The sequence below is a fragment of the Pseudochaenichthys georgianus genome, chromosome 10 (assembly GCF_902827115.2).
Source record: "Pseudochaenichthys georgianus chromosome 10, fPseGeo1.2, whole genome shotgun sequence".
Lineage (NCBI taxonomy): Eukaryota > Metazoa > Chordata > Actinopteri > Perciformes > Channichthyidae > Pseudochaenichthys > Pseudochaenichthys georgianus.
In genome coordinates, this window is record NC_047512.1 from 5,092,915 (window position 1) to 5,117,650 (window position 24,736).

Consider the following 24,736-nt stretch of genomic DNA (forward strand, 5'->3'; position numbering starts at 1 on the left):
TAATTAAAGTCAACGTCTCAGTTTATTCAGTGTATATGAATATCAATCTGAATACATCAGCCTCCTCCAAACCTCCTTCAGTATCTTTGATAATTGAAATGAATAACCGTAGCTTCACTTGGACTCAGTGCAGATTAAAGGGAGTGATCATTTGTTGCTGTCAGTCGTGCACCTCCACGCCATCTGCTACTCCTCATTGTGAATATGAACGCGTTTCCACGGCAACAGCACCAACATGAAGCAGGTAGGAAGTGGGGGGTTTAGTGGTTCAGTTATGTTTCACTTTGATAGAGATCTCTCACTAATTTACACCTGGTTTTAGAAATATATTAATAAAATCTGATAACAGTTTTTCGTTGTTTCTTCCAGTTAAAAACATGTAATTACAAACAATTGAAATCATGTCAATGTTATGGCTACTAACTATTTTGATTGTAAATAAACACAATGAATGAATACATCTAAACAAATATAATTACTTTAAAGTTCACATCATGCTATTTTTAGGCAATAGCATAGATACCAGACAGATCACCCATTCTAGCCATGCCTCGTATCCCTCTATTTCACTTCCTGTTTCAAGAGTGCTGATTTGGGTATAAAGCTTTACAAAAAAATTAAAATTGATACAAATAAAAAAGGAGGGGTCTGAGCTCATGCGGGACCCGGCAGCTACCGTCTAAACTAAATGCTGCCGTGATGAAACTCCATATCATGGATTATCAAGGATTCTCTCTGAAACAGTCTGGAGCTCAAAGGCTTTCTCTCTTGCCGGTTATACCACAAGGTGAGTTCCTTTTTACTTCCTGCTTCTTCACACACATGCTCTCCAGCACAGGTTAGCTCTGAGTGTTAGCCATGCTAATGTAAACACCGACCACATTACGTCCAAAACAGTCGGGCATTGTTTCTGATAGCAATGTTTCTGATTGGCCCGTGGGTCCACATTTCAGATGTTACGTCATATCGGACGCAAATCTGGATCAGCTCCGTTGTTCCCCGTTTTTAGAGATTTGGGTACGGAGGAAAAGAGAGGGGGTTTTATTTTCTGACGCTGAGTGAGTTCGCCGACACACCGGGGACACATGTTGATGAATACAAGACATCAAGAAGTGCATTTTGCATGATAGGTCCCCTTTAATAAAATCTATTAAATAAAGGATAATAAACTCCGAATGATTTGGTTGTACTTAACTTTGTATTAAACGTTTCAAAATTAAAATTAAATTAAAAGCTGTGATATTATAAAAACTAGTATTAAAAAGAAACTCCCTCACATCAATAATCTGTCTTAATTTTCACTTAACAACAAATCCACCAGATCATAGGCATAAACATTTTTCGCATAAAAAATAACTATATTTCTCGAAGAAAACCCAATGTATCTTCACAATTTCAGACTTCAATCCACACAGACATAACGTTTGATTTCAATCTCATTTTATTTATATTTTTCCAAATGTCCGCACAGGAAGTACAAAGCTTCTGTCGTTTTCCGTCCCTTTCGTTCCGAGGAAAGGACACGAGGCGTACAGTTAGTGCATTCGATCCTAAAACGATGAAAAAATAGATTTGACTAAGAAGAAGTGCTACATAAGGAGATGATGAGGTAAATCTGTCCATGAAAAAGAAACAAACAGATGAACGTATGCAGTGAAAAACAAAAATCCACACATTATTATCATTATTTACACATCAGATGCATAGAATACTTTTTTTTACATAAATACCTACTTTTTCTTGTGTTTCCAAAAACACCCAAAACAAACTACCGGTAGAATAAAAAGCTGGTTTCTGATGCCGCTGAATTAAAAATCCCGCCCTGATTTTTTTTTAATATAAGTCCTGAAGGATGCATGATTTCATATTTGTATTCTTGTCAACAAACCCCATTTAAAAAAGGATTGATACGCCACGTAAAATAGTCCCAAAGGAACTATTTCCATCCTTTCTTGGAAATGTTTTAAGCCTTTTTTTAAACATCGGAACTATAAGTGTTTATAAATGTTGATGTCAATGGGCTTGGAGCTGAGAGCCGTGATATCTGTTGACAATAAAAATAATATTAAATATAGTCAGGGTTATACAAACATGTTAGAGGTACATATTTTTCCATTTGGGGTGATTCTGCAGAAAATACTTTGTGAAAAGAAATATCAGGTTCCTCCAACAGGAAGTGTGACTTTTCATTCATAAATTAAACTCCATTTGTTAAATATATTCAGTCTGTGATGTTCTGCTTATTCAATTAAGAGAATAAACGTGTCTTTGTCAACTTGTAAAGCAACTACACTTCCCATGATGCTTTGCCAGCTCGCCTGTGGTTCACTGTGGAGGCATGCAACAAAAACAAATCGTCATTTTTTGAGGTCAACTAACACAGAAACAATTAGTTAAATCCTAAAAAACGTTTTTTTTTTTACAATTTACGTTATTATAATGATATCATAAATGTGACCAATCATCCATCAGAAGCTAAATGTGGTTGATTCCATGATTATTTAATAATGTAACAAGTTGACAAAGACCACGTTGTACCTTGCTCTTATCGTAAAACTCAAATTCAGATTCTCCGAGTGTAAAAACGGGACATTTTGCTGCAAATAAAGTTAAAACCCTGCATCGTCACCAAGACGCTTTGTTGGCACATGACAGTGTTCAAGGTGGATTCTTATTTCAAATCGCTGCAGATAAATGTTACAGAAAACTTTTTCAGTTCCTTCTTCTCCGTCGGAGGAACCATATTTCCCTCTTTGCAGACGTGTTGTTCAGCTAAGCAGACTTCCTGCGAGCCGGCGGCCGTCTGTCGCGGACAGACGCTCAGAAACCAGCTTCCTCTCTCACTTTAATCCTTTATTTTTTTCCAGGAAACTCTGGCTTTTCGTTTGGCACCAAATACAATCCACCGACAGTCAACAGCTGCGTTTGGTGTCCCGTTTATCTGTTGCCTCTCGGAAGCGTTGAATATCCTCTTCAGTCCAACTCCAAAAGGGAGGTTCAGTGTTTGTAGCCATCCTTTGTGGCTGATCAAAGTTTTTTTTATCCTCGTCTTTCACAGCAGAGTTTTGACCTCCTGCTGTGTGCATGAGCGTGATGCCTTCAGGGACACCCATCAGTCCTCGGGAAGGTGAGATGTGTATGTATGTTCTGTGTTGTGGGTGTGTTATTCATCTGATAAGAGTATTCAAAACTGTCCAAAACTTAACATTTAATGCCAGAATATTACTGTAATTAAGAGTTTAACAGTTTGTCTGTTTTACATTGTCTATCTTACCAGTTTAGTGAGACATTTAGACTGAGCCGTAATCAAACTGTAAATTAATATTTGATACAGATTAATAAATTCATCATTGTTTCCCTGCATGTTTTTGGCAGAATCACCCGCCTCCACCTGTTGGTTTGTCAGCCGCGTGTTAAAACACGGACGCCATATCCTACATTTGGTAACTTTCCAAGTGTGTAAGGTATGTTTGGAGTCCTGTGTAATCCTCCTGCAGACTTTTGCACGAGGCAAGATCAAATATGAATCTCCATCCTCACTGCTTTACACAGATAGATAACTACAGGTGTGTGTTGGCATGTGGTGTGTTCAGGGTCCGCCTTTTACAAAAGTATGTTGTCCCTTTAATTCCAACATTTAATTTTAAATAGTCCGGAGGTTTAGCGCTCTTTCTCTATCAACAGCGTGACACACTTTGTATGTTGGTGCATTATTTAGACCACGTGTTGTTTTTTATTTATGCAAATGTTAGTAGTGCAATGTATTTCTCATTGCAGTAGTTGTAGTTATATTCTACCAACATTCGTGCAACAGTTAAGGCTTAGATTAGTACATGTTTGGCCAAATGACTGCATGTGTTATGCACCTAATGGACTAACTGAAAATTAGCTGAATTCGGTCTCGCTGTGGATCGAAAGGCTTTGTGAACTTGAACAAGTCGCCTGAACACACTTGTGGATGTCTGACACTAACCAGTATGACTGTGTGAGTATGTGTGTGTGCATGTGTGTGTCTGCAGTCTAGTCCTCGCTGAGCACGTCCACGTCCTCCCCCGCGCCCCCCGGCTGGTGTGTGGCCGCCCTCCAGCGATTGATGTGTTGACTGCCCTTCCTCTTCTGCAGCGCTTCAGGAGACTCTTCCTCCAACTTCTGACGCTTGTGCTTCGTCCTGCGGTTCTGAAACCAGACCTTCACCTGCAGAGAGAGAGAGAGAGAGAGAGAGAGAGAGAGAGAGTTAATACAGGTACAATTATTACTGTGTTAATACAGTTCAATCATCACTACAGGTGGGTGTTAATACAGGTAAACACATACTACAGGTGTGTGTTAATACGTCACTACAGGTGTGTGTTTATACAGGTAATATATATTCACCACCCAGGTAAATATATCAATACAGGTGTGTGTTAATACAGGTAGATAGATAACTACAGGTGTGTGTTAGTACAGGTAGATAGATAACTACAGGTGTGTGTTAGTACAGGTGGATAGATAACTACAGGTGTGTGTTAGTACAGGTAGATAGATCAATACAGGTGTGTGTTAATACAGGTAAATAGATAACTACAGGTGTGTGTTAGTACAGGTAGATAGATAACTACAGGTGTGTGTTAATACAGGTAAATAGATCACTACAGGTGTGTGTTAGTACAGGTAGATAGATCACTACAGGTGTGTGTTAGTACAGGTAGATAGATAACTACAGGTGTGTGTTAGTACAGGTAGATAGATAACTACAGGTGTGTGTTAGTACAGGTAGATAGATCAATACAGGTGTGTGTTAATACAGGTAGATAGATAACTACAGGTGTGTTAATGTGTGTAAAATCCTCACTACAGGTGTGTGTTAGTACAGGTAGATAGATCAATACAGGTGTGTGTTAATACAGGTAGATAGATAACTACAGGTGTGTGTTAGTACAGGTAGATAGATCAATACAGGTGTGTGTTAGTACAGGTAGATAGATAACTACAGGTGTGTGTTAGTACAGGTAGATAGATAACTACAGGTGTGTGTTAGTACAGGTAGATAGATAACTACAGGTGTGTGTTAGTACAGGTAGATAGATAACTACAGGTGTGTGTTAGTACAGGTAGATAGATAACTACAGGTGTGTGTTAGTACAGGTAGATAGATAACTACAGGTGTGTGTTAGTACAGGTAGATAGATAACTACAGGTGTGTGTTAGTACAGGTAGATAGATAACTACAGGTGTGTGTTAGTACAGGTAGATAGATAACTACAGGTGTGTGTTAGTACAGGTAGATAGATCAATACAGGTGTGTGTTAATACAGGTAGATAGATAACTACAGGTGTGTTAATGTGTGTAAAATCCTCACTACAGGTGTGTGTTAGTACAGGTAAATAGATAACTACAGGTGTGTGTTAGTACAGGTAGATAGATCAATACAGGTGTGTGTTAGTACAGGTAGATAGATAACTACAGGTGTGTGTTAGTACAGGTAGATAGATCAATACAGGTGTGTGTTAGTACAGGTAGATAGATAACTACAGGTGTGTGTTAATACAGGTAGATAGATAACTACAGGTGTGTGTTAGTACAGGTAGATAGATAACTACAGGTGTGTGTTAGTACAGGTAGATAGATAACTACAGGTGTGTGTTAGTACAGGTAGATAGATAACTACAGGTGTGTGTTAGTACAGGTAGATAGATAACTACAGGTGTGTGTTAGTACAGGTAGATAGATAACTACAGGTGTGTGTTAGTACAGGTGGATAGATAACTACAGGTGTGTGTTAGTACAGGTAGATAGATAACTACAGGTGTGTGTTAGTACAGGTAGATAGATAACTACAGGTGTGTGTTAGTACAGGTAGATAGATAACTACAGGTGTGTGTTAGTACAGGTAGATAGATAACTACAGGTGTGTGTTAGTACAGGTAGATAGATAACTACAGGTGTGTGTTAGTACAGGTAGATAGATAACTACAGGTGTGTGTTAGTACAGGTAAATAGATAACTACAGGTGTGTTAGTACAGGTAATATCTTCACTCCAGGTGTGTGTTTATACAGGTAGATAGATAACTACAGGTGTGTTAATGTGTGTAAAATCATCACTACAGGTGTGTGTTTAAACAAGTGAAATTATGATTACAGGTGTGTGTAAGGTAATGCAGGTAAAATCATCCCTACAGGTAAAATCACCACCAGGTGTGTGTGTGTAGAAAACAGTAGAATCCTCATTACATGTGTGTGTTAATACAGGTAAATAGATAACTACAGGTGTGTGTTAATACAGGTAAAGGTTTCCTGAGGTGTTGTGTTTTAAGATGTAAAAGAGGCATTGTGTTTTCTAACTTTGAGTGCATTTAGGAGAGAGCACATCGACACAGTTATTCAAATAAACTCCTGAAAGTGGATTTAAATGTTTCCGTTCCATTAGTCTGAAATAAAACATGCCACGGACGCAACATGTGCTGAGTCACGTCTCGGCTCTGCGATCAGCCACTGACAGCGATGAAGCTGGAAGTGATTTAATATCTGATAGCTGGTAAAACATGCGCCTGGCTGTTAAAACACGTCCTGTCTGACACATTGTGCAACCTGAGATCTCACTCAGCGCTCTGCCTTCACTCTGAACGACAGCTCGGCCCTCAGGTGAGTCCTGATTATCTGACGGGTAATTATGATTCAGTAATGACAGTTTAGACTCAGAAGGAAAGGTATATGTCACGGGGTTTCATTGTGTGGCTGCGCTCTGAGCCTGAGACTTCTTGTTACTTTAAAAGCTTTGGTTTTAATTATCATACTGTGTAGAGCTGGTGGTATTCGTATCATACACACACATTTAGTTAGAGTTCATAAAGGACTGGTACATTACGACAAATCAGCTGCAACATTTCGATCAAGTAAGTTCTAACTGTTGATCTATAAGTCATTTAATGCAAAAAAGACACCTGAACGCACCATTTGCAGTTAATTAAACGACTGAAATCAACCCGTATGACTGTGTGTGTTTAATTGTGTGTGTGTGTGTGTGTGTGTGTGTGTGTGTGTGTGTGTGTGTGTGTGTGTGTGTGTGTGTGTGTGTGTGTGTGTGTGTGTGTGTGTGTGTGTGTGTGTGTGTGTGTGTGTGTGTGTGTGTGTGTGTGTGTGTGTGTGTGTGTGTGTGTGTGTGTGTGTGTGTGTGTGTGTGTGTGTGTGTGTGTGTGTGTTAATGCAGTCTAGTCCTCACTGAGAAAGAAATCAAATTGAAGTCAGACTGCTTGTTACTTTAGAACACGTGTCAAACTCGAGGGGCCAAATCCGGCCCGTGGTGGATTTAATTTCGGGCTGCAGGATAATGTTGAATTACTTTTAGATCTGGCCCGCCGGTATATTGCACGCACACCTTCCCTCCATCCTGAGGGTCTCCTCCTCTCAGAGCCTGAGCCCAAACATTGATGAACTTGCTCCCGAGATGAGAGGCCAAGTATCTGAGCTAGCATCACAGAGCAGCACACTGGGTTTAATGGATGCTTCCTTCTGCACTTTCTCTCTCACGGCAGCAGGACATGTTTGGTTTCTCTTTGAGGGAAATAGTTTTGTTGAAGCTGTTGTTGGCCTGTGGAGAAATGTACTCATAAGAAATGACTCTGGAAAATCTGCAGATAGAGCCATAAGAAATGAATGCAACTGATTATTTAATGTTGTTTTTATAGGCCATAATTTAAGCTTTGTTAGTTCCAGATTTAATATGTGCAAAAAGTTCATTTCAATACGTTCTGCAAGAAACATTGAGCCAGTCCCTCGACTAGCACCCATTTTTTAAATGTTGGCCCACTGTGTATTTGAGTTTGACACCCCTGGTTTAGAAGCTTTGGTTTTAATTCTCATAATGTGTAAAGCTTGTGGTATTTGCATTTTACATGGTTTAAATACATAATTATGATTTATTTTAAATGTGTACATTGTCGTGTTGCTGTAGTGACTTTGTAAATTGCTTGACGGGGGGTGAAAAGTGTTTTGAATGTTAAATAACGTCATCTACGAAAAGAAAGGTCGTCCAGTGGCGGATCATTTAAAAAAAAAAAAAAGCTTAATCTTTAGATAAAAAAAGGTGAATATCATGAAATGAAAAGCTTTGTGAATCAGTTCTACACTGTGTGAAGCATTAATAAATGAGTACATGGATTAATAACATTACATAAATAGTTATTCAAACATTAAGGATTATTGATGGATCTTCTATTAGCACTCATTCCTCTCTGCGGCGGATTAAGCTAAATCGTTTTCTTCCACTCGGCCGTGGAAATAAAGTTGACGTCTGTTTATGAAGGTTTTGAAACAGTTGCTGGCTGAAGCAGCTCGTCAGGGATTGCAGACGTGACTAACCCTCCTGACTGACGGATTGTGTCTCTGCAGTGAGATCGTAAAGATCACAGGTGATTCACTGGCGTCAGGGCTCGCGTCTCCGTAGCAACGCAGCAAAAACACCCCAATCAGCGCTGACTAACCAACGCTCACTTCCTGTCAGCTGGAGCCCCGCCAGGCGCCTGTGTCGTCACCGTGGAAACTATGATTCTGACTGACGGCTGTTGAGCAAGGCAGCGGCAGAGGAACTGCACTCCCTCTCCTCGGTTACCCATGATGCCCTCCTCCCTCTCCTCGGTTACCCATGATGCCCTCCACCCTCTCCTCGGTTACCCATGATGCCCTCCACCCTCTCCTCGGTTACCCATGATGCCCTCCACCCTCTCCTCGGTTACCCATGATGCCCTCCACCCTCTCCTCGGTTACCCATGATGCCCTCCACCCTCTCCTCGGTTACCCATGATGCCCTCCACCCTCTCCTCGGTTACCCATGATGCCCTCCACCCTCTCCTCGGTTACCCATGATGCCCTCCACCCTCTCCTCGGTTACCCATGATGCCCTCCACCCTCTCCTCGGTTACCCATGATGCCCTCCACCCTCTCCTCGGTTACCCATGATGCCCTCCACCCTCTCCTCGGTTACCCATGATGCCCTCCACCCTCTCCTCGGTTACCCTCTCCTCGGTTACCCATGATGCCCTCCACCCTCTCCTCGGTTACCCATGATGCCCTCCACCCTCTCCTCGGTTACCCATGATGCCCTCCACCCTCTCCTCGGTTACCCATGATGCCCTCCACCCTCTCCTCAGTTACCCATGATGGGGAAGGTGTTTGACTGTGTATATGTGTGAGTATGTATATGTATGTCAATCAACAGGTAAAGCTGATTAATAATAATAATAACAATAATAATTAATAATAATTATTGCAGATTAAAGATTATAAATAAATCATTTAGGGACAAGGGGGTGACATTAAATAAGTTATACTTCTTCTCACTCCTTTTCGAACACTAGATGTGGCACTGTTTATGTTGCTAATGCTGTTGTTGTTGTTGTAAATGTCATTTTTTGTTTTGATTTCTCTTACATGACTATGCACTGCAACATTTGTTTTGTAATTATTTATTTTACTTGTTCGAAATAAAATATATCAATCAATCAAAAATAAAAGCCTTGAATCTTGAATCTTCAGTTACCCATAATGCCCTCCTCAGTTACCCATGATGCCCTCCTCAGTTACCCATGATGCCCTCCTCAGTTACCCATGATGCCCTCCTCCCCCCTCAGCTTCCCATGACACCCACCTGAGTCTCTGTGAGGCAGAGTGTGCTCGCCAGCTGTTTCCTCTCGATTCCGACCACGTAGTGATTTTTCTCGAAGGCTCGCTCCAGACGCAGTAGCTGAGACGGAGAGAACGCCGTCCGGATGCGTTTGGGTTTCCTGGAGAACGGGCCGTGCAGAAGCATGTTCTCCGGACTGCCGTCGTCCCCTGAACACAACACGGGGGTTAACACTCTGAGATATCAAGCAGTGGAAGAAACAGCATTCAAGTGCTGACTCAACTCTGTGACAATAAAGGTCCTGCATTCAAAACCTCACTCAAGTAAACATATTAAGTGTGCGTTAAAGAATAATAAAGTGACTTAAAGCAAATACATACATAAAGAAACAAATACTTTTAAAAGTGAATAATATATACATGAATAAATGACGATGCTTATACATTTGCCATATTCTTCTATTCTTCAAAACAAAAAACGTAACTTTATAGATTTGTTAGAATGCGTGGAAAAAGGTAGGACCCAAATGCAGAATACAAAAAGGTAAACAGGTCCAGGAACAAAAAGCAAGCTTTAATTTAAGAGCTGATGAACAAAAACATGGCATGAAACACACAAGGTAGCAACAACACAACAACTGACCAACATGGGGGGACGCAGGAGACACAATGAACCGACAAGGAACACAGGACTAAATACACCGAGGGGTAATCACAGGACAAGACACAGCTGGGCAGGGGAGGGAGGAACACAAGGGCAACAGGTGAACACAATCAGCCAATCAGACACAGGAGGGAAGACACAAGGGCAACAGGTGAACACAATCAGCCAATCAGACACAGGAGGGAAGACACAAGAGCAACAGGTGAACACAATCAGCCAATCAGACACAGGAGGGAAGACACAAGGGCAACAGGTGAACACAATCAGCCAATCAGACACAGGAGGGAAGACACAAGAGCAACAGGTGAACACAATCAGCCAATCAGACACAGGAGGGAAGACACAAGGGCAACAGGTGAACACAATCAGCCAATCAGACACAGGAGGGAAGACACAAGGGCAACAGGTGAACACAATCAGCCAATCAGACACAGGGAGAACAGAATTACAAAATAAAACCCATAACAAGACAGACGAAACTAAAATCGTGACATAACACCAGGATCGTGACCAGATTTCTATAACTGCATGGTTTTTATTAAGTTACATATTTTTCCTTGCTTTATTTTGTTAACATATTGCAAAGTGTTTATTTACCAAAAAAACATGCGGAGAGAAATAAAACAAAATAAATAAATAAAATGGTGTTGTGTTTTGTTTAAACACTTAAGAATGTCATAAAACTGATCCTCACAGTGTGCTATGACACACAAAGAGACTGTGTGTGTGTGTGTGTGTGTGTGTGTGTGTGTGTGTGTGTGTGTGTGTGTGTGTGTGTGTGTGTGTGTGTGTGTGTGTGTGTGTGTGTGTGTGTGTGTGTGTGTGTGTGTGTGTGTGTGTGTGTGTGTGTGTGTGTGTGTTTCGATCTGCAGTTACACCGCAGACTAAAGCCTGACTCAACATTTTACCACAAACTCGATGACGTAAATGCAACAAAAAAAAGAAAAGCCCTGTTTTCTACTCATAAATATCTAAATATGTTTTTAAAAATATTTATCATTAGTTTTTTTCAGTTGTTGTCTTGAAGCTCAAAGCCTTTGATGATTTTTAAGACGACTATTTCTCTTATTATTTGATCTTTTGTTACAATTTGTATTATTAATTATTACATGTTTTGTATAAAATACATTCACGTTGTATATAATCCAATTAAACTTTTATTATTATTATAAATGTATATGTTTTTGCCACTTTGTAGGTCATTCACTCATTATTGTCCACAGTGACCATTGCATGTATAATAATATGTGTAATGTGTATCTGTAAAGCGCTTTAAGCACTGGAAAAAGAGCTATAATAAATGTAAGGAATTATTATTAATTATTATTATCTTGTTTCTTACAGTTGTGTTTCGTTATAGCCTGAATGTACGTTGGTTTTAAACGAAAGAAGGACGTGCTGACATGTGGTGGACATTTTGTATTAGCTTTAGGTTAGAAAACTAATGCTAGCGATCAAAATAAGGCTAAAGTAAAACGTTTCTTGGTTATTAAATGTATTAAATAAAACAGAAATACATTCATTACTCTATTATATTTAATTGAAGTAACTTAGATTTAATTTGACTGTTTGAAAATACAGTAAAATGAAAGTATTGCTGTTTTCCACCTGTGCTAACACAAAGAGCGTGCAGTCATTCGTCACTTTGCATACCTGAAATGTTCCTGCTAACACACGAGTGAATATTATCCGCAGGTCTTTATAAAAGAACGTTTCCCCATGTGGGTTCATCTCATTTTCCTGAAGCGTTTGAGGGATTTGATTTTTTTATCGCAGGAGCGAGAAGCTAATTTGTTTATCGGACGCGTTGCCGTGCCGTAAATCTGCCGGTAAAAAACGAACGTTGAGTTTCTCTTTCAATCCAAACCCACATTCAACATCTGCTTTTAATTCTCTTAAACCTTCACAATAATATTTTACATAAAAACAAATGTGTGCACGAGTGAAAAGAGTCGTAGGCGTCGCCGTCACGTCGCACGCAAAAGAGTCGGTTAGCCGAAAACAATGATGGCGTGCGACAAGAGAAGAAGAACAATTCACGCTCACGCCTTTTAGCCAACGTTAGCATCGGAGGGTTTTATTCATATGCAAAGTCGCAGACGGGAGCCTCGGCTTGCAAATGTGACGGTTGATTTCTGTTGAAGGCCAAACAACCCGAGACGATGCTTTAATGTCAACATTGGCATCGAGTTACCGAGCGTTTTGTGGAAATACAACAACAACAACAACAACAACAACACGACTAAATGAAACGTTGGTGGAAAGGTTTATGCGTTGGACTAAAAGAGGCAAACTGCGCAAGGAGAAAAAACGTCTGTAGTAAATGTAAAAAAACGACTTAGCTTTAAGTAGCTAACTCTAGCATCCACGCACTGCTGCACCAGAAAGTATTTATTATTTAGTCGATATATTTTCCATCTTATGTTAACCATTTCATTTACTCTACTATTATCAATGTTACCTTTTGTAGGGTCTTTGTTGCCTACATGTCTCTCACCACATGCTCAGTTTTTTAATTTGTATTTTCTTTATTTATAATTTATTAGATTAGATTTGTGAGGAATTAAACCCTCGTTAATGCAGAGCACTCAGCACACAGAGTGACATGTGTTCTCTGCTTTTAACCCATCCTAGCACCAGGAGTCTGGCACTAGGAGCAGTGGGCAGCTAGTGCACAGCGCCCGGGGAGCAATGGGAGTGAGGGGGGAAGGGGGGTGTCCGGTGCCTTGCTCAAGGGCACCACGGCAGGGCAGGAGGTGAACTGGGATCTCTCCAAGTAGCAGACCACACTCCATATGTAGGTCTGTTCGGGGACTTGAACCGGCGACCCTACGGCTCACAGTCCACTCCCCTACTTTTTTTTCTTTTTTTTTATCTTTTATTATCAAAAATAGACATTTAACATCTCATCACAACTACAAAAAGCATTGCTCATAATACACACATTCAATATTTCATACCACTATCTTAAAGGTAGTGTGCCTTAATGTTTCCGTTCAAAGTTGAAGCTCAATGCTCCCTCCTCCTCCATCTCAACTAGCCTGCTCTCATCCACAACATCCTCGCACAATGTGTCCTTTCTCACATGTATCAGCACAAGGTTAATGTCCCTTTGTACTGTCCTCTTCATTATACGCCACACCTCTGACATTTCACCCTCGAAATGGGCAATGTTCCTCCTTATTTGGACCGCACACCTTGCATGGCTCTCCACGCCCCTACTGACTGAGCCCCTGCCACTGCACTCTGCTTTGCACATCGCGCTGACAAGTTCGTACATATCTGCAAAATACTAAAACTTCTTAAAGTGTTTTTACTGTCATTTGCCGTATGTTCTTTTAATTTTTGCATATATATATTTTATAATTGTATTTATTATTTTATGAAAATATTTAATTATAACAGGTTTTAGCTCTTATTTTTCCATTTGTATGTATCTTACTGAGTTCATGAATGCACCATGTCACACAAAGGTTATGAGATAATGAAAGAGAAAGAGATTTGTTTAAAAGGTGCTTTTAGAGCGGTCGGTAATGACACCATGCAGCATTAAAGACAGTACAGACTCCTTCACAACAACAACAACAACAACAACAACAACACGATAGAAACATTTTCTATTTCTCCTTGGAAGCAAAAGCAGCTGCACAGATCATGTTTTGGGGTTTCTTGATATTTCGAAGTGCACTTCTAAGTGTGATCATATAGTTAACCCTTTTGTTGTGTTCGGGTCTCCTGTGAGCCGTTTCAAGTTTAAATGATATAATAGCTACGCTCTAGTGCAGGGGTCTCAAACTCAAGGCCCGTGGGCCAAATCCGGCCCGCGACCTTATTTTATGTGCCCCCGCAAGAGCTTGCAAAGAATATAATACGTTTATTATACGGTTACATGCCACTTTACAGAAGCAGGTTGCCCATAAACTACATGTCCCACAATGCATCTCGTTTTGTGACATGCGCACTGAAGAGACTTGCAATTATTTGCCCTGGACTTCTGCTTTCAGACGTAGTTAATTCCTAAGTTATTATCCTATCCGATACTAATCCAATTCAGAGGCGATAATGTAATAATACATTATTTTATATATATATATTATATATGTATATAGTTACAACCGGCCCTTTGAGTTCAACCTTTATGGGAATGTGGCCCGCGATGAAATTGAGTTTGACACCCCTGCTCTAGTGTGTTGTATCTGAACGAGGCTTCATGATATCCTCCTCAGCAGCTATAGAAACACTACACAACAGATTTTGACTATTTTAGCCAAGTCTGAAGGCCTCTAAAAAGAAAAGTGTATCATTTGGTGTTGGGGTCTGGGGAGACAGCAGAATTGTTTTGGGTGACTCGAGGTCAAATTTGGCCCAATCAAGATTCATCTTTGACTTTAGGCACCCCTCCCCCTCCCCGCCCCCTTCATCCACTGTAACAATACTTGTTCACAACATGCACCCGGTCTCCCCTCCCCCTGCCCCCTCCCCCCACGGGAACTCCACCTTTCTCAAAGAATATGTACACCAACACTTGAACCTGAACACACACATGCACGTGTGCACTATGTGTTTTGGGGCCATTACATTACAACAGGATTGTACGGTTATGAACGCATTGTAAGTTAGTTATGATGTAGTTAAAACCATATTGGATGATAGTCTTTTTTCTTTTTTTCTTGGACTGAGATAAATCATGGGTCAGAATGTACCCGCGAGCACCATGAACGGTAGCAGCTTCCGAACACAACACAAGGCCATCTCAATATCTATATTGATATTTCCCTTTCTGCTCACCTCACCCTGAAACATTATTTAAAAACAACCTGTTTAAATTATATTAAACATCAATCTGATTGATTTGGTATCTTAGGAGACAATGTGTGAATAATGCCTGAACTTTGTGCGGGGAGGAAATGTTTCAACAAACCAACATTTTCAGAAAAATAAAAGCCAACAATTTATTTTATACATTGCATGAAAACTTGCAAATAAGTTTAGTATCATTGGAAACCTCTGAGTTTCTTTTAACACATGTTTGAACTGTTGCATGTGAGCTTTAAAGAAGTTCAAACAGTCAGATAGATATTTTACCATTTTAGATACACACATCTAAAGATCCACATCTAAGAGTATCAGCTCATGAGTGTGTGTGTGTGTGTGTGTGTGTGTGTGTGTGTGTGTGTGTGTGTGTGTGTGTGTGTGTGTGTGTGTGTGTGTGTGTGTGTGTGTGTGTGTGTGTGTGTGTGTGTGTGTGTGTGTGTGTGTGTGTGTGTGTGTGTGTGTGTGTGTGTGTGTGTGTGTGTGTGTGTGTGTGTGTGTGTGTGTGTGTGTGTGTGTGTGTGGTCTAGCATTACTATACTTGTGGGGACCTAAATCTGTTTACATAGTCACGTGTGGGGACTCGCCTCCCTTATGGGGACAAATTGGAGGTCCCCATAAGGGGGGTCATTAATTTTAGGGTGAAGACTTGGTTAGGTTTAGGGTTAAGGGTAAGGTTTAGGGTAAGGGTAAGGGTAAGGTTAAGGGTTAGGGATGTGTTGGTTATGGTTAAGGTTAGGATAAGTCTCCAGGAAATGCATGTAAATCAATGTAATGTCCCCTGAAGTGATGTATACATGGTGTGTGTGTGTGTGTGTGTGTGTGTGTGTGTGTGTGTGTGTGTGTGTGTGTGTGTGTGTGTGTGTGTGTGTGTGTGTGTGTGTGTGTGTGTGTGTGTGTGTGTGTGTGTGTGTGTGTGTGTGTGTGTGTGTGTGTGTGTGTGTGTGTGTGTGTGTGTGTGTGTGTCTGTGTGTCTGTGTGTGTGTGAGACATCCACAAAACACATTGTAATGGAAGATTTTAGAGAGGAAGAGGAGGCAGATGGCACATCACGATCCCCTGGTACTGACAACAAGTCCAGACCTGCAGGTGTGTGTGTGTGTGTGTGTGTGTGTGTGTGTGTGTGTGTGTGTGTGTGTGTGTGTGTGTGTGTGTGTGTGTGTGTGTGTGTGTGTGTGTGTGTGTGTGTGTGTGGTGTGTGTGTGTGTGTGTGTGTGTGTGTGTGTGTGTGTGTGTGTGTGTGTGTGTGTGTGTGTGTGTTTAATGCTTTAAATTCAAACGCAGACTTTACTTTAACAGAAGGACAAGACGACGCACCAAGTAAATACAAATCGGCAGTTGGAAACACGACCCTTGATTGACAGCAAGATTAACCAATCAATGTGTGTGTTGTCACATTGTCTGTGTCAATAAAGCTTGTTTGAATTGAGCCACTACGTAAACTGATAACAATTTAGTTATTTATTGAAAACGGACACACTTTAAAGCTCCTGACTCAGGGTTTAATAGGAACGTTTTAAAGATTCAAGAATACTGAGAAAGTCACCAAAAGGTGTGGAGAAGATCGGAGCTGGACTGTTTCCCTTCCTCCAGTTAGCATGTTGTGATCAAATACAAAAGGGACTACTTGTTTGAGATCCAATTCAACAGAGCTGCAGACTCCAATCATCCCTCTCATCTTCAAAGCTTAGAAAACAACACGCACACAAACTACCGAGTAGATGAACCCGAGGACACTAAGGGTCGATTTGGGGAAAGGTCATTTACTGTTAAATAAAAGCTAATTTCCACAATTGAATTCCCCTCGTTGAGAAGAAGTCTGGATAATTACTTGTGCATAATTACAAATAACTACATATACCTGAATGTGTTGTGTGTCTTTCAAAGTTCTGATAAAGTCCTTTCTTCTGAATTGAATAGCGATGGTTGAATGGAGTCTGATGGTTTCAGTCATTAAGTCATTCTATATAATCAGGACTTTGCTTCTGATTGGCTCTCATTACCGTAACCTGTGTCGGGTCGCCGGTTCAAGTCCCCGACCAGACCTAAAATATGGACTGCTACTTGGAGAGGTCCCAGTTCGCCTCCTGCCCTGCCGTGGTGCCCTTGAGCAAGGCACCGGACACCCCCCTTCCCCCCTCACTCCCATTGCTCCCCGGGCGCTGCAGGCTTCATCCCTCCTGATTCTAAAATCCGCTCAACGTCGACAAACTAGAAGATTAACTTATTTGTATTTTGTGATAAAAACAGGATGATATTATAAATACTTTGAAAGAGCCCTCCTGCGTACTTTTACTTTTGGTACTGCAGAGCGCTGCTGTCCTCACTGACACTAAGGTCTGTGGGAGGCGTGTGGCGCAGTGGGTGGAGCCTTGGTGTTCGTATCAGGGGGGCACAGGTTCAAACCCCACTGCAGTCAGCATGTCGTTGTGTCCCTGAGACACTTCACCCCAAATAGCTCCTGGGGATTGTCCTCATTATTGAGTATGTAAGTCTAACAAGTAACATGTAAAGTCTTCACACTGGCTTCCTGTGTGTCAAATAACTGATTTCAAAATACTGCTGATGGTTTATTAAGCATTGAATGGTTTAGGCCCAAAATACATTTCTGATCCCCTTCTAAATGATGAACCATCCAGATCTCTCAGGTCTTCTGCTTTAATCAGAACTAAACATGGAGAAGCAGCGTTCAGTTATTATGCTCCAAATATCTGGAACAAACTCCCAGAAACCTGCAGGTCCGCTGCAACTCTGACTACTTTTAAATCCAGGCTGAAGACTTTTCTTTTTGTCGCTGCTTTTAATTGATATATTCACATCTTAAACTGCACTGTAACTTTTATTATCTTTGCTTTTTAATTGACTATATTCATATCTTACACTGCACTGTAACTTTTATTCATGTCCCTGTGTTATAGCTTGTTTATGTTTACCATATCCTCCTTATTTTACTTTCTGCATATTCAAATACACATAACATCATTTAATTAATATTTTTTTATGAATTATGAATTTTTAAAATGACGTTGAATTATTTAAATAAATATATATATTGTGCATTATTTCCTTATTTTCTATACAATGTAAGGATGTGTTCTCATTTTTATTTTATTTACCATTTGTTATATTTAATATCTTTCTTACTTGTTTACTAGTTTACTTAATTCGTTTTAAATCACTTTTCGTTATGTTTGATATTCTTTTTCAATGTTAGGATGAATTGAGCTGTTTCTGTACATTTTATTGTTTGTAAATCCTTATTTTTTATTAAAAAAAAAATTAAACATTAAGGTCTTAAATTATCCATTTTGACCGTCCTCTCTGCAGGATCGCGACCCACATGTTGAGAAACGGAGTTATTTTAATGTATTACTTTTCCGGAATGATATTGTTTAATCTGCAGAAATAAGAAACCTAATCTCACTAAATAATTGATATCATTTTATTTCCGTTGTTTTCTATTGTGTTATTGCAGCTGGTTTGACACCACAACCCCGCGGCTTCACCTTTCGTCACATTATAGTAACACATCATTTATTGGACTATTATTTAGGTTATCAAAACATATATATATACAAATATAATAAATCAACACGGTTGAGGATTACACGAAAAATGACATTTTGGAACTGAATAGGTGGACGCATTATTTGGCAACGCTGGTTTTTTCGCTGCCAGGATTTGCATCCCCCTGTTATTGCAGTCAAGAAGAGTGTCTCGCGGATGAAACTCACCCTGTCCACTCAAAACAGTACAACATATCAGCTGGTTGAATAGTTTAATCCTACGGTGTATTTTAAGGAATTTAATAGATGGATGCATTATTTGGCAACGCTGCTCTTCCACCTGCCAGGATTAGCACCCCCTGACATTTTGATTTCCGCAATGAACTTTTCCCGTGAGATCTTCCGGTTTATTATTTATTTAATTAAACATGACTCACCGTTTCTCTTTAAATTCGGATTTAAAACACAACTTTGATAAAAATAAGAAGAAAATATAATTGTTTGTAGATTATTCAAGTGTTTTTTCAAGTAAAAACGAGTTTAAAAACAAGTCAAAAATCGGTGATCATTTTTGCGGTAAAATCTAAATAAGTTGTGTTGTAGTCAAATATACTTCTATGTTTGTTTTAAACACAGGATGTGGTTATACACGCTGTGAAAACACATTCACTTTGTGTAAAATATCGCGTATTTGATCATATTTAGGCAGTGTTGCGGATTTTAATTACAAAAAAGGCCTTAAAGTTCAAATCCCCTGCGGTGTTAAAAACGAGATAAATATCAATGATAATTTTGTGGAAAACACCAAAATGAAGTTGTGTTTTGTTTCCTTACAGTCTGTAATGTTTGTTTTAAACACATATTATTACGGCTGTTTGCAAATGAACCGACATTGCATCGAAATACGACGATTGAGCGCGATTCCTATAAACATTTTAAACGTAAAAACGATCCCTTCGGTTATAAACTAACTATCTCGTTTCAAAGCAAGAAATAATCCCTTTCATTTAGATTAAATAGAGCAAAACACGATCTTTGAATCATCAGAAACGTAGTCCTCTCCTCTGAAGTCCCCTCTCCTTGAATGGTGAGTTTCGAAAGAGACTTTCATTAAATAATATATGATATGAAATCAGTTTTAATTTGTGCTGGAGAATGCATTGAAACAGGATAAGTGATCATGTCAGACAAAAGCTATACTGACTTGTAGTGTCCTCCAGTGACGGCATGTATCCAAGAGATCCTTGCAATAATAGCACACCTTAAGCTGGCTAACTATTGCGTTATTGATTCACTATTAAAATAAAGTTGTACGGTTACAGTTTACACATTAGCTCTTGATTCACCTGCCCAATTATAAATAGTGTCTTTAAGTAATTAATAATGCTTACGATGTCTACAATTCAGTTGGACAATTGTGATTTGGAGGCGTGTGGTTGTGCGTTGGTGTTCGGATCAGGGGGTCACAGGTTCAAACCCCACTGCAGTCAGCATGTCGTTGTGTCCCTGAGACACTTCACCCCAAAGTGCTCCTGTGGGGATTGCCCACAGCACTGAGTGTGTGAGTCCCTTTGGATAGAAGCGTCTAACAAGTGATATAATATGAATCATATTCTGAAAGTGTGTGTTTACTTTCTCAGATGAACCGCGTGCAGCCTCTTTGTGGGTCGCTCAGAACATGTTATCGTTTTGTTGTGTATTCATTTTCAATATGTCCGAACTCCCCAAACCATTCATAACGTGTCATCGTGTGTTTTAGGAAAGCCAGGAGACGGTGAGTTGTATCGGAAACCACGTGATAAGGGAACCAGTTTGGTCTTGATTCACCTGCCAGTTATAAATAGTGTCTTTAAGTCATTAATAATGCTCACCATAACATGGAAGTTGTGATTTAGCTTCATTACGGAACTCTGCTGCTTTTTAATTAGATGTTTTTAATATTTTATAACCATTTTTTATAATTATAGGTCGTAAAATACAATTTGCAAATATACTTTTAAAGAGCTGCGAGTGTCCTGAGGGAAATACTACTATAATACTAATAATGATGTAAATCCTTATATAAGATGATGTATAGTTGTAAGATGACTCACAGTGTGGAGGACTGCACGTGGGGGCGAAACACGAAGAAAACAGTAAATAATGTTTTAAACGAGTATTGGTTATATTTTGTGAGGAAAAGCAAAACTCCGAATAGAAAGAAGTAAAACACTGAACTGATGTTCCAGATAAACACTTGGTGCTGATGCCTAATAACAGATCCATAAAACACCTATTAGTATTATATTAGTATTAGTATATAACACTTTCCCCTCTCACATTTAGGTTATAACGGTCTATTTATAATTATCAGATCTTTTTCTCTGTAAGTTCATCAAAAAGGAAACGAAAATTAAAATATAATTATAATAATGCAGGAAATTAAGGAACATTATAACAACAATAAAAATGAACATGGACAAACCATAGGCTGTGTGTGTTTGGTGTTTCCTGTCTGATAATCAATACAAGCATAAATCACATTAACATTAAAACACAATGATTTAGAACTAATACGATCAGTACACGTTTAATGAGGATAATACAGATATCTATCGTGTTTGATCATCTCAACACACACACACACACACACACACACACACACACACACACACACACACACACACACACACACACACACACACACACACACACACACACACACACACGCTGATTGTATCAAAAACTGCAAATACTACAAGCGAAAGACTAGTTAGTTATTTAATCATACTAGTTATATATATATATATATAATATAGTATAATTATAATATAAAAACACTAATTTCATTTAAGTTTATTATCTGATAGCTATTATTATTATTATTATTATGGCAACACAAAGTCACAGAAATACGCAGATGAAAGACACGGTGTTAAAAGATATCAGTCAGGAAACATTTCACTCAGTGACTGAAGTGAAGCAGCTTCCAAACACATGACACACCAGCATGAAACACAACAGGTGAAGAAGATGCAGAACACGAACACACAATAAGTATTGCAAATCACCACAATAGACCCCTGAATGCATGCACATAAATAAACCATTTAAAAATAATTAAAGCCCTTAAAGATAAGATAAGATAAGATAAGATAAGATAAGATAAGATAGTACTTATTGATCCCAATTTGGGAAATGTTTGTGTTGCAGCAGCATCAAAGACATGGCATTGTATAATACAAATTAAAAAGACTAGAACTAAACAAAAACATTCAAAATATACATTTTACAAATGAACAATAACAAAAACAAAATATTAAGCAAGTATATAAGGTGATGAAGAGGGCTCACCCTGGAAGCGGAAATAATAAAAACGACTATTGCAAATCAAACTCCTAAAACACCACAATACACCCCAGAATGCATGCGCATAAATACACATTTTTTTAAATAATTAAAGCCCTTAAAGCTAAGGAAGAGGGCTCACCTTGGAAGCGGTGGCCCAGGTACCGGCTCCGTAGCACCCAGGGGTAGAAGCCCAGCTCCCGGTGCTGCCCGGTGCCGAAGAAGCTCTGCGGAGGGATCTGCAGCGGGTGAAGAGGCAGTCCTCCCCCGGGACTCTGCGTGTGTGAGTCCGGGTGAAGAAGTCCCATGTCCGGCCCGGAGGACCCGTACAGGGAGGAAGAAGAAGTCCTCCCCGGGAAACAGGAGCCGAACACCCCGGGGTGCAGAGAGTCCGGGAAGCGGAGCGCGGTGGGTCGGATCGGCTCATCTCCTCCTCCTCCTCCTTCTCCGCTCACCCCCTTCCCCACCAGGGACTCTATGGTGAAGCACTTCTTGGTGTTTCCGTGGTGGAACATTTTTAAAAGATGAAGATGTGAACAATTCTCAGATTCCCAGGTTCTCCATATCTCCTGTGCGTAAAACTAACCAAAACAAATCCTCAAGTTTCCCCACACCTGTGTGTCCGGGGCGGTGTCTCTCTCTCTCTCTCTCTCTCTCTCTCTCTCTCTCTCTCTCTCTCTCTCTCTCTCTCTCTCTCTCTCTCTCTCTCTCTCTCTCTCTCTCGCTCTCTCTCTCTCTGTGTGTTTCTGTGGTGATAAAACCCCCAAAAACTTCCTCCAGAAGACTCCGGTTGGTGCAGCGGGGATCCTGGGAGCTGCAGCCGGGTTTGAGATGCAGGGCGGCTGGCAGCGGGGCTCTGATGTGTCGGTGTATCCTCCTCACATGCTGCAGAGTGAAGCCGGGAGTGTGTGTCTGTCTCTCGGCTCCGGGAGGGGGAGATACCTGCCCTGCCCTCCCTGCCGGAGGTGCGCCGGGCATGCGCAGAGGAGACCTCTCCAACAGCCATTTTGTGGAGGAGGAGGGAGTGATGATGAGTGACAGTAATGATGAGGAATGATATTAATGAAGGTTGTCTGAATCAGAATATCCTTATATTTGAATATATACCTATCCTTTTTTAAATTATTATTATTAGTTTATATTATTAATATTATTTGTACTTTATTGTTTTTGAATTCTTATTTTTAAATTATGTTTAATATTTTATTGTTCGTATTATATGTGTCCTGTTTAATTTAGTATTATTATTATTATATATGTATTGAAAACGAATTATTAATTAATATTAATATTATATAATTTGTTTTGTTTTTATTATAATAATATCTTCTCATTTTGAAGTGTGTTTTATAACGACGATAAAGCTTGAATACGACTAAAAATCACAGTCTGAACAGGAAAAGATGCCTTTAGCTCAGTGTCTGTGTGTGTGAGTGTGTGTGTCTCCCCTGAGCGACAGGTCAATTGACACAGAACAAGACAATTGACCCCAGGGTCAAAGGTCAGAGGAAACCTCCCTCTGTGCTCCCTCCGTTCTTCTCTCAGGGTGTGAGTCTCAGCTCTCGTTTCCTAAAGGCAGTAAACACCTGTCAGTCAAGAACACTTCAGTTTACTTTATTATTGATAATAATGTTGAGCTATAAAGGAACTACAGCACGGTCACATGACTTCACGCAGCCACCGCTAAGCTAAAGGTGGCTAATGTTGGGCTATAAAAGCACTACAGCACGGTCACATGACTTCACGTCACCACCGCTAAGCTAAAGGTGGCTAATGTTGGGCTATAAAGGAACTACAGCACGGTCACATGACTTCACGTCACCACCGCTAAGCTAAAGGTGGCTAATGTTGGGCTATAAAGGAACTACAGCACGGTCACATGACTTCACGTCACCACCGCTAAGCTAAAGGCGGCTAATGTTGGGCTATAAAGGAACTACAGCACGGTCACATGACTTCACGTCACCACCGCTAAGCTAAAGGAGGCTAATGTTGGGCTATAAAGGAACTACAGCACGGTCACATGACTTCACGTCACCACCGCTAAGCTAAAGGCGGCTAACGTTGGGCTATAAAGGAACTACAGCACGGTCACATGACTTCACGTCACCACCGCTAAGCTAAAGGCGGCTAACGTTGGGCTATAAAGGAACTACAGCACGGTCACATGACTTCACGTCACCACCGCTAAGCTAAAGGCGGCTAATGTTGGGCGTGATAACGTTTAGTCGTCTCATTTAGACACTCGTTAGCAACCGCCATTTTAAAATTCACCAGTTGGGTATTTATTGTCATATATGATGTCGTAGAATAGAAATCTCTTCTGCTTCTGTAAACCACAGAGCTTATATCAGGCTAACAACCAAAAACACATACAACAAAAACATTGACTTCGAGACTATAGGGAACAGGAAGTGTCAAAATGCCTACTCTGGGTTTTAGGACTCATTCCTGCACCCCTCTGTCGGCCCTGAAGTGAATTCCCACCTGCTGCATGACACAAGCTCATATTTACTTTTCATCGTTAGAATAAAGTCACTTCGACGTCACGCTCGGCCTTCCTGTGCAGCTTTTGGACCTGTAGGACAAATGGCAGCTCATTGAGGGGCCTCTAATTGTGGCCCCGGGACTCAGCACAAAGCCCCCCCCCGCCTCCCCCCACAATGGGCTGCCCTGCGGAGGCCCGTGTGAACCGATGAGCCCCATCCTGCCCCCCCCCCCCTCATGTTAATTAATAGGCCTTGCTGGCAGAGTTGGACCCCGCTCAGCTCTGATTGAAGGCGGCCATTAGCATCTATTAATTTAGCCTCTGGCGTTTTATCCGC

The 24,736-nt window shown here is 40.4% G+C and overlaps 1 protein-coding gene across 1 annotated transcript; it reads right to left on the reverse strand.

Moving 5' to 3' along the window:
• Positions 1 to 1,469: 1,469 nt before the first annotated feature.
• On the reverse strand, positions 1,470 to 22,574 carry emx3 (empty spiracles homeobox 3). The gene is made up of 3 exons (XM_034092396.2): positions 22,054 to 22,574; positions 9,628 to 9,812; positions 1,470 to 4,194 (listed from the first exon to the last, which is right to left on the reverse strand). The coding sequence occupies exons 1-3, from the start codon at positions 22,424 to 22,426 to the stop codon at positions 4,021 to 4,023; spliced, it is 732 nt and encodes a 243-aa protein (XP_033948287.1). The 5' UTR covers positions 22,427 to 22,574; the 3' UTR covers positions 1,470 to 4,020.
• Positions 22,575 to 24,736: the final 2,162 nt, after the last annotated feature.

What these genes read in the sequence shown, in the direction of transcription:
- emx3 (XM_034092396.2), bottom strand. Translation starts at nt 22,426, where the DNA reads ATGTTCCACCACGGAAACACCAAGAAGTGCTTCACCATAGAGTCCCTG. An exon ending in CCTGGGCCACCGCTTCCAAG is followed by an intron (nt 9,813 to 22,053) that starts GTGAGCCCTCTT and finishes TGTTGTGTTCAG; the next exon opens with GGGACGACGGCAGTCCGGAG. An exon ending in TCTGCCTCACAGAGACTCAG is followed by an intron (nt 4,195 to 9,627) that starts GTGGGTGTCATG and finishes CTCTCTCTGCAG; the next exon opens with GTGAAGGTCTGGTTTCAGAA.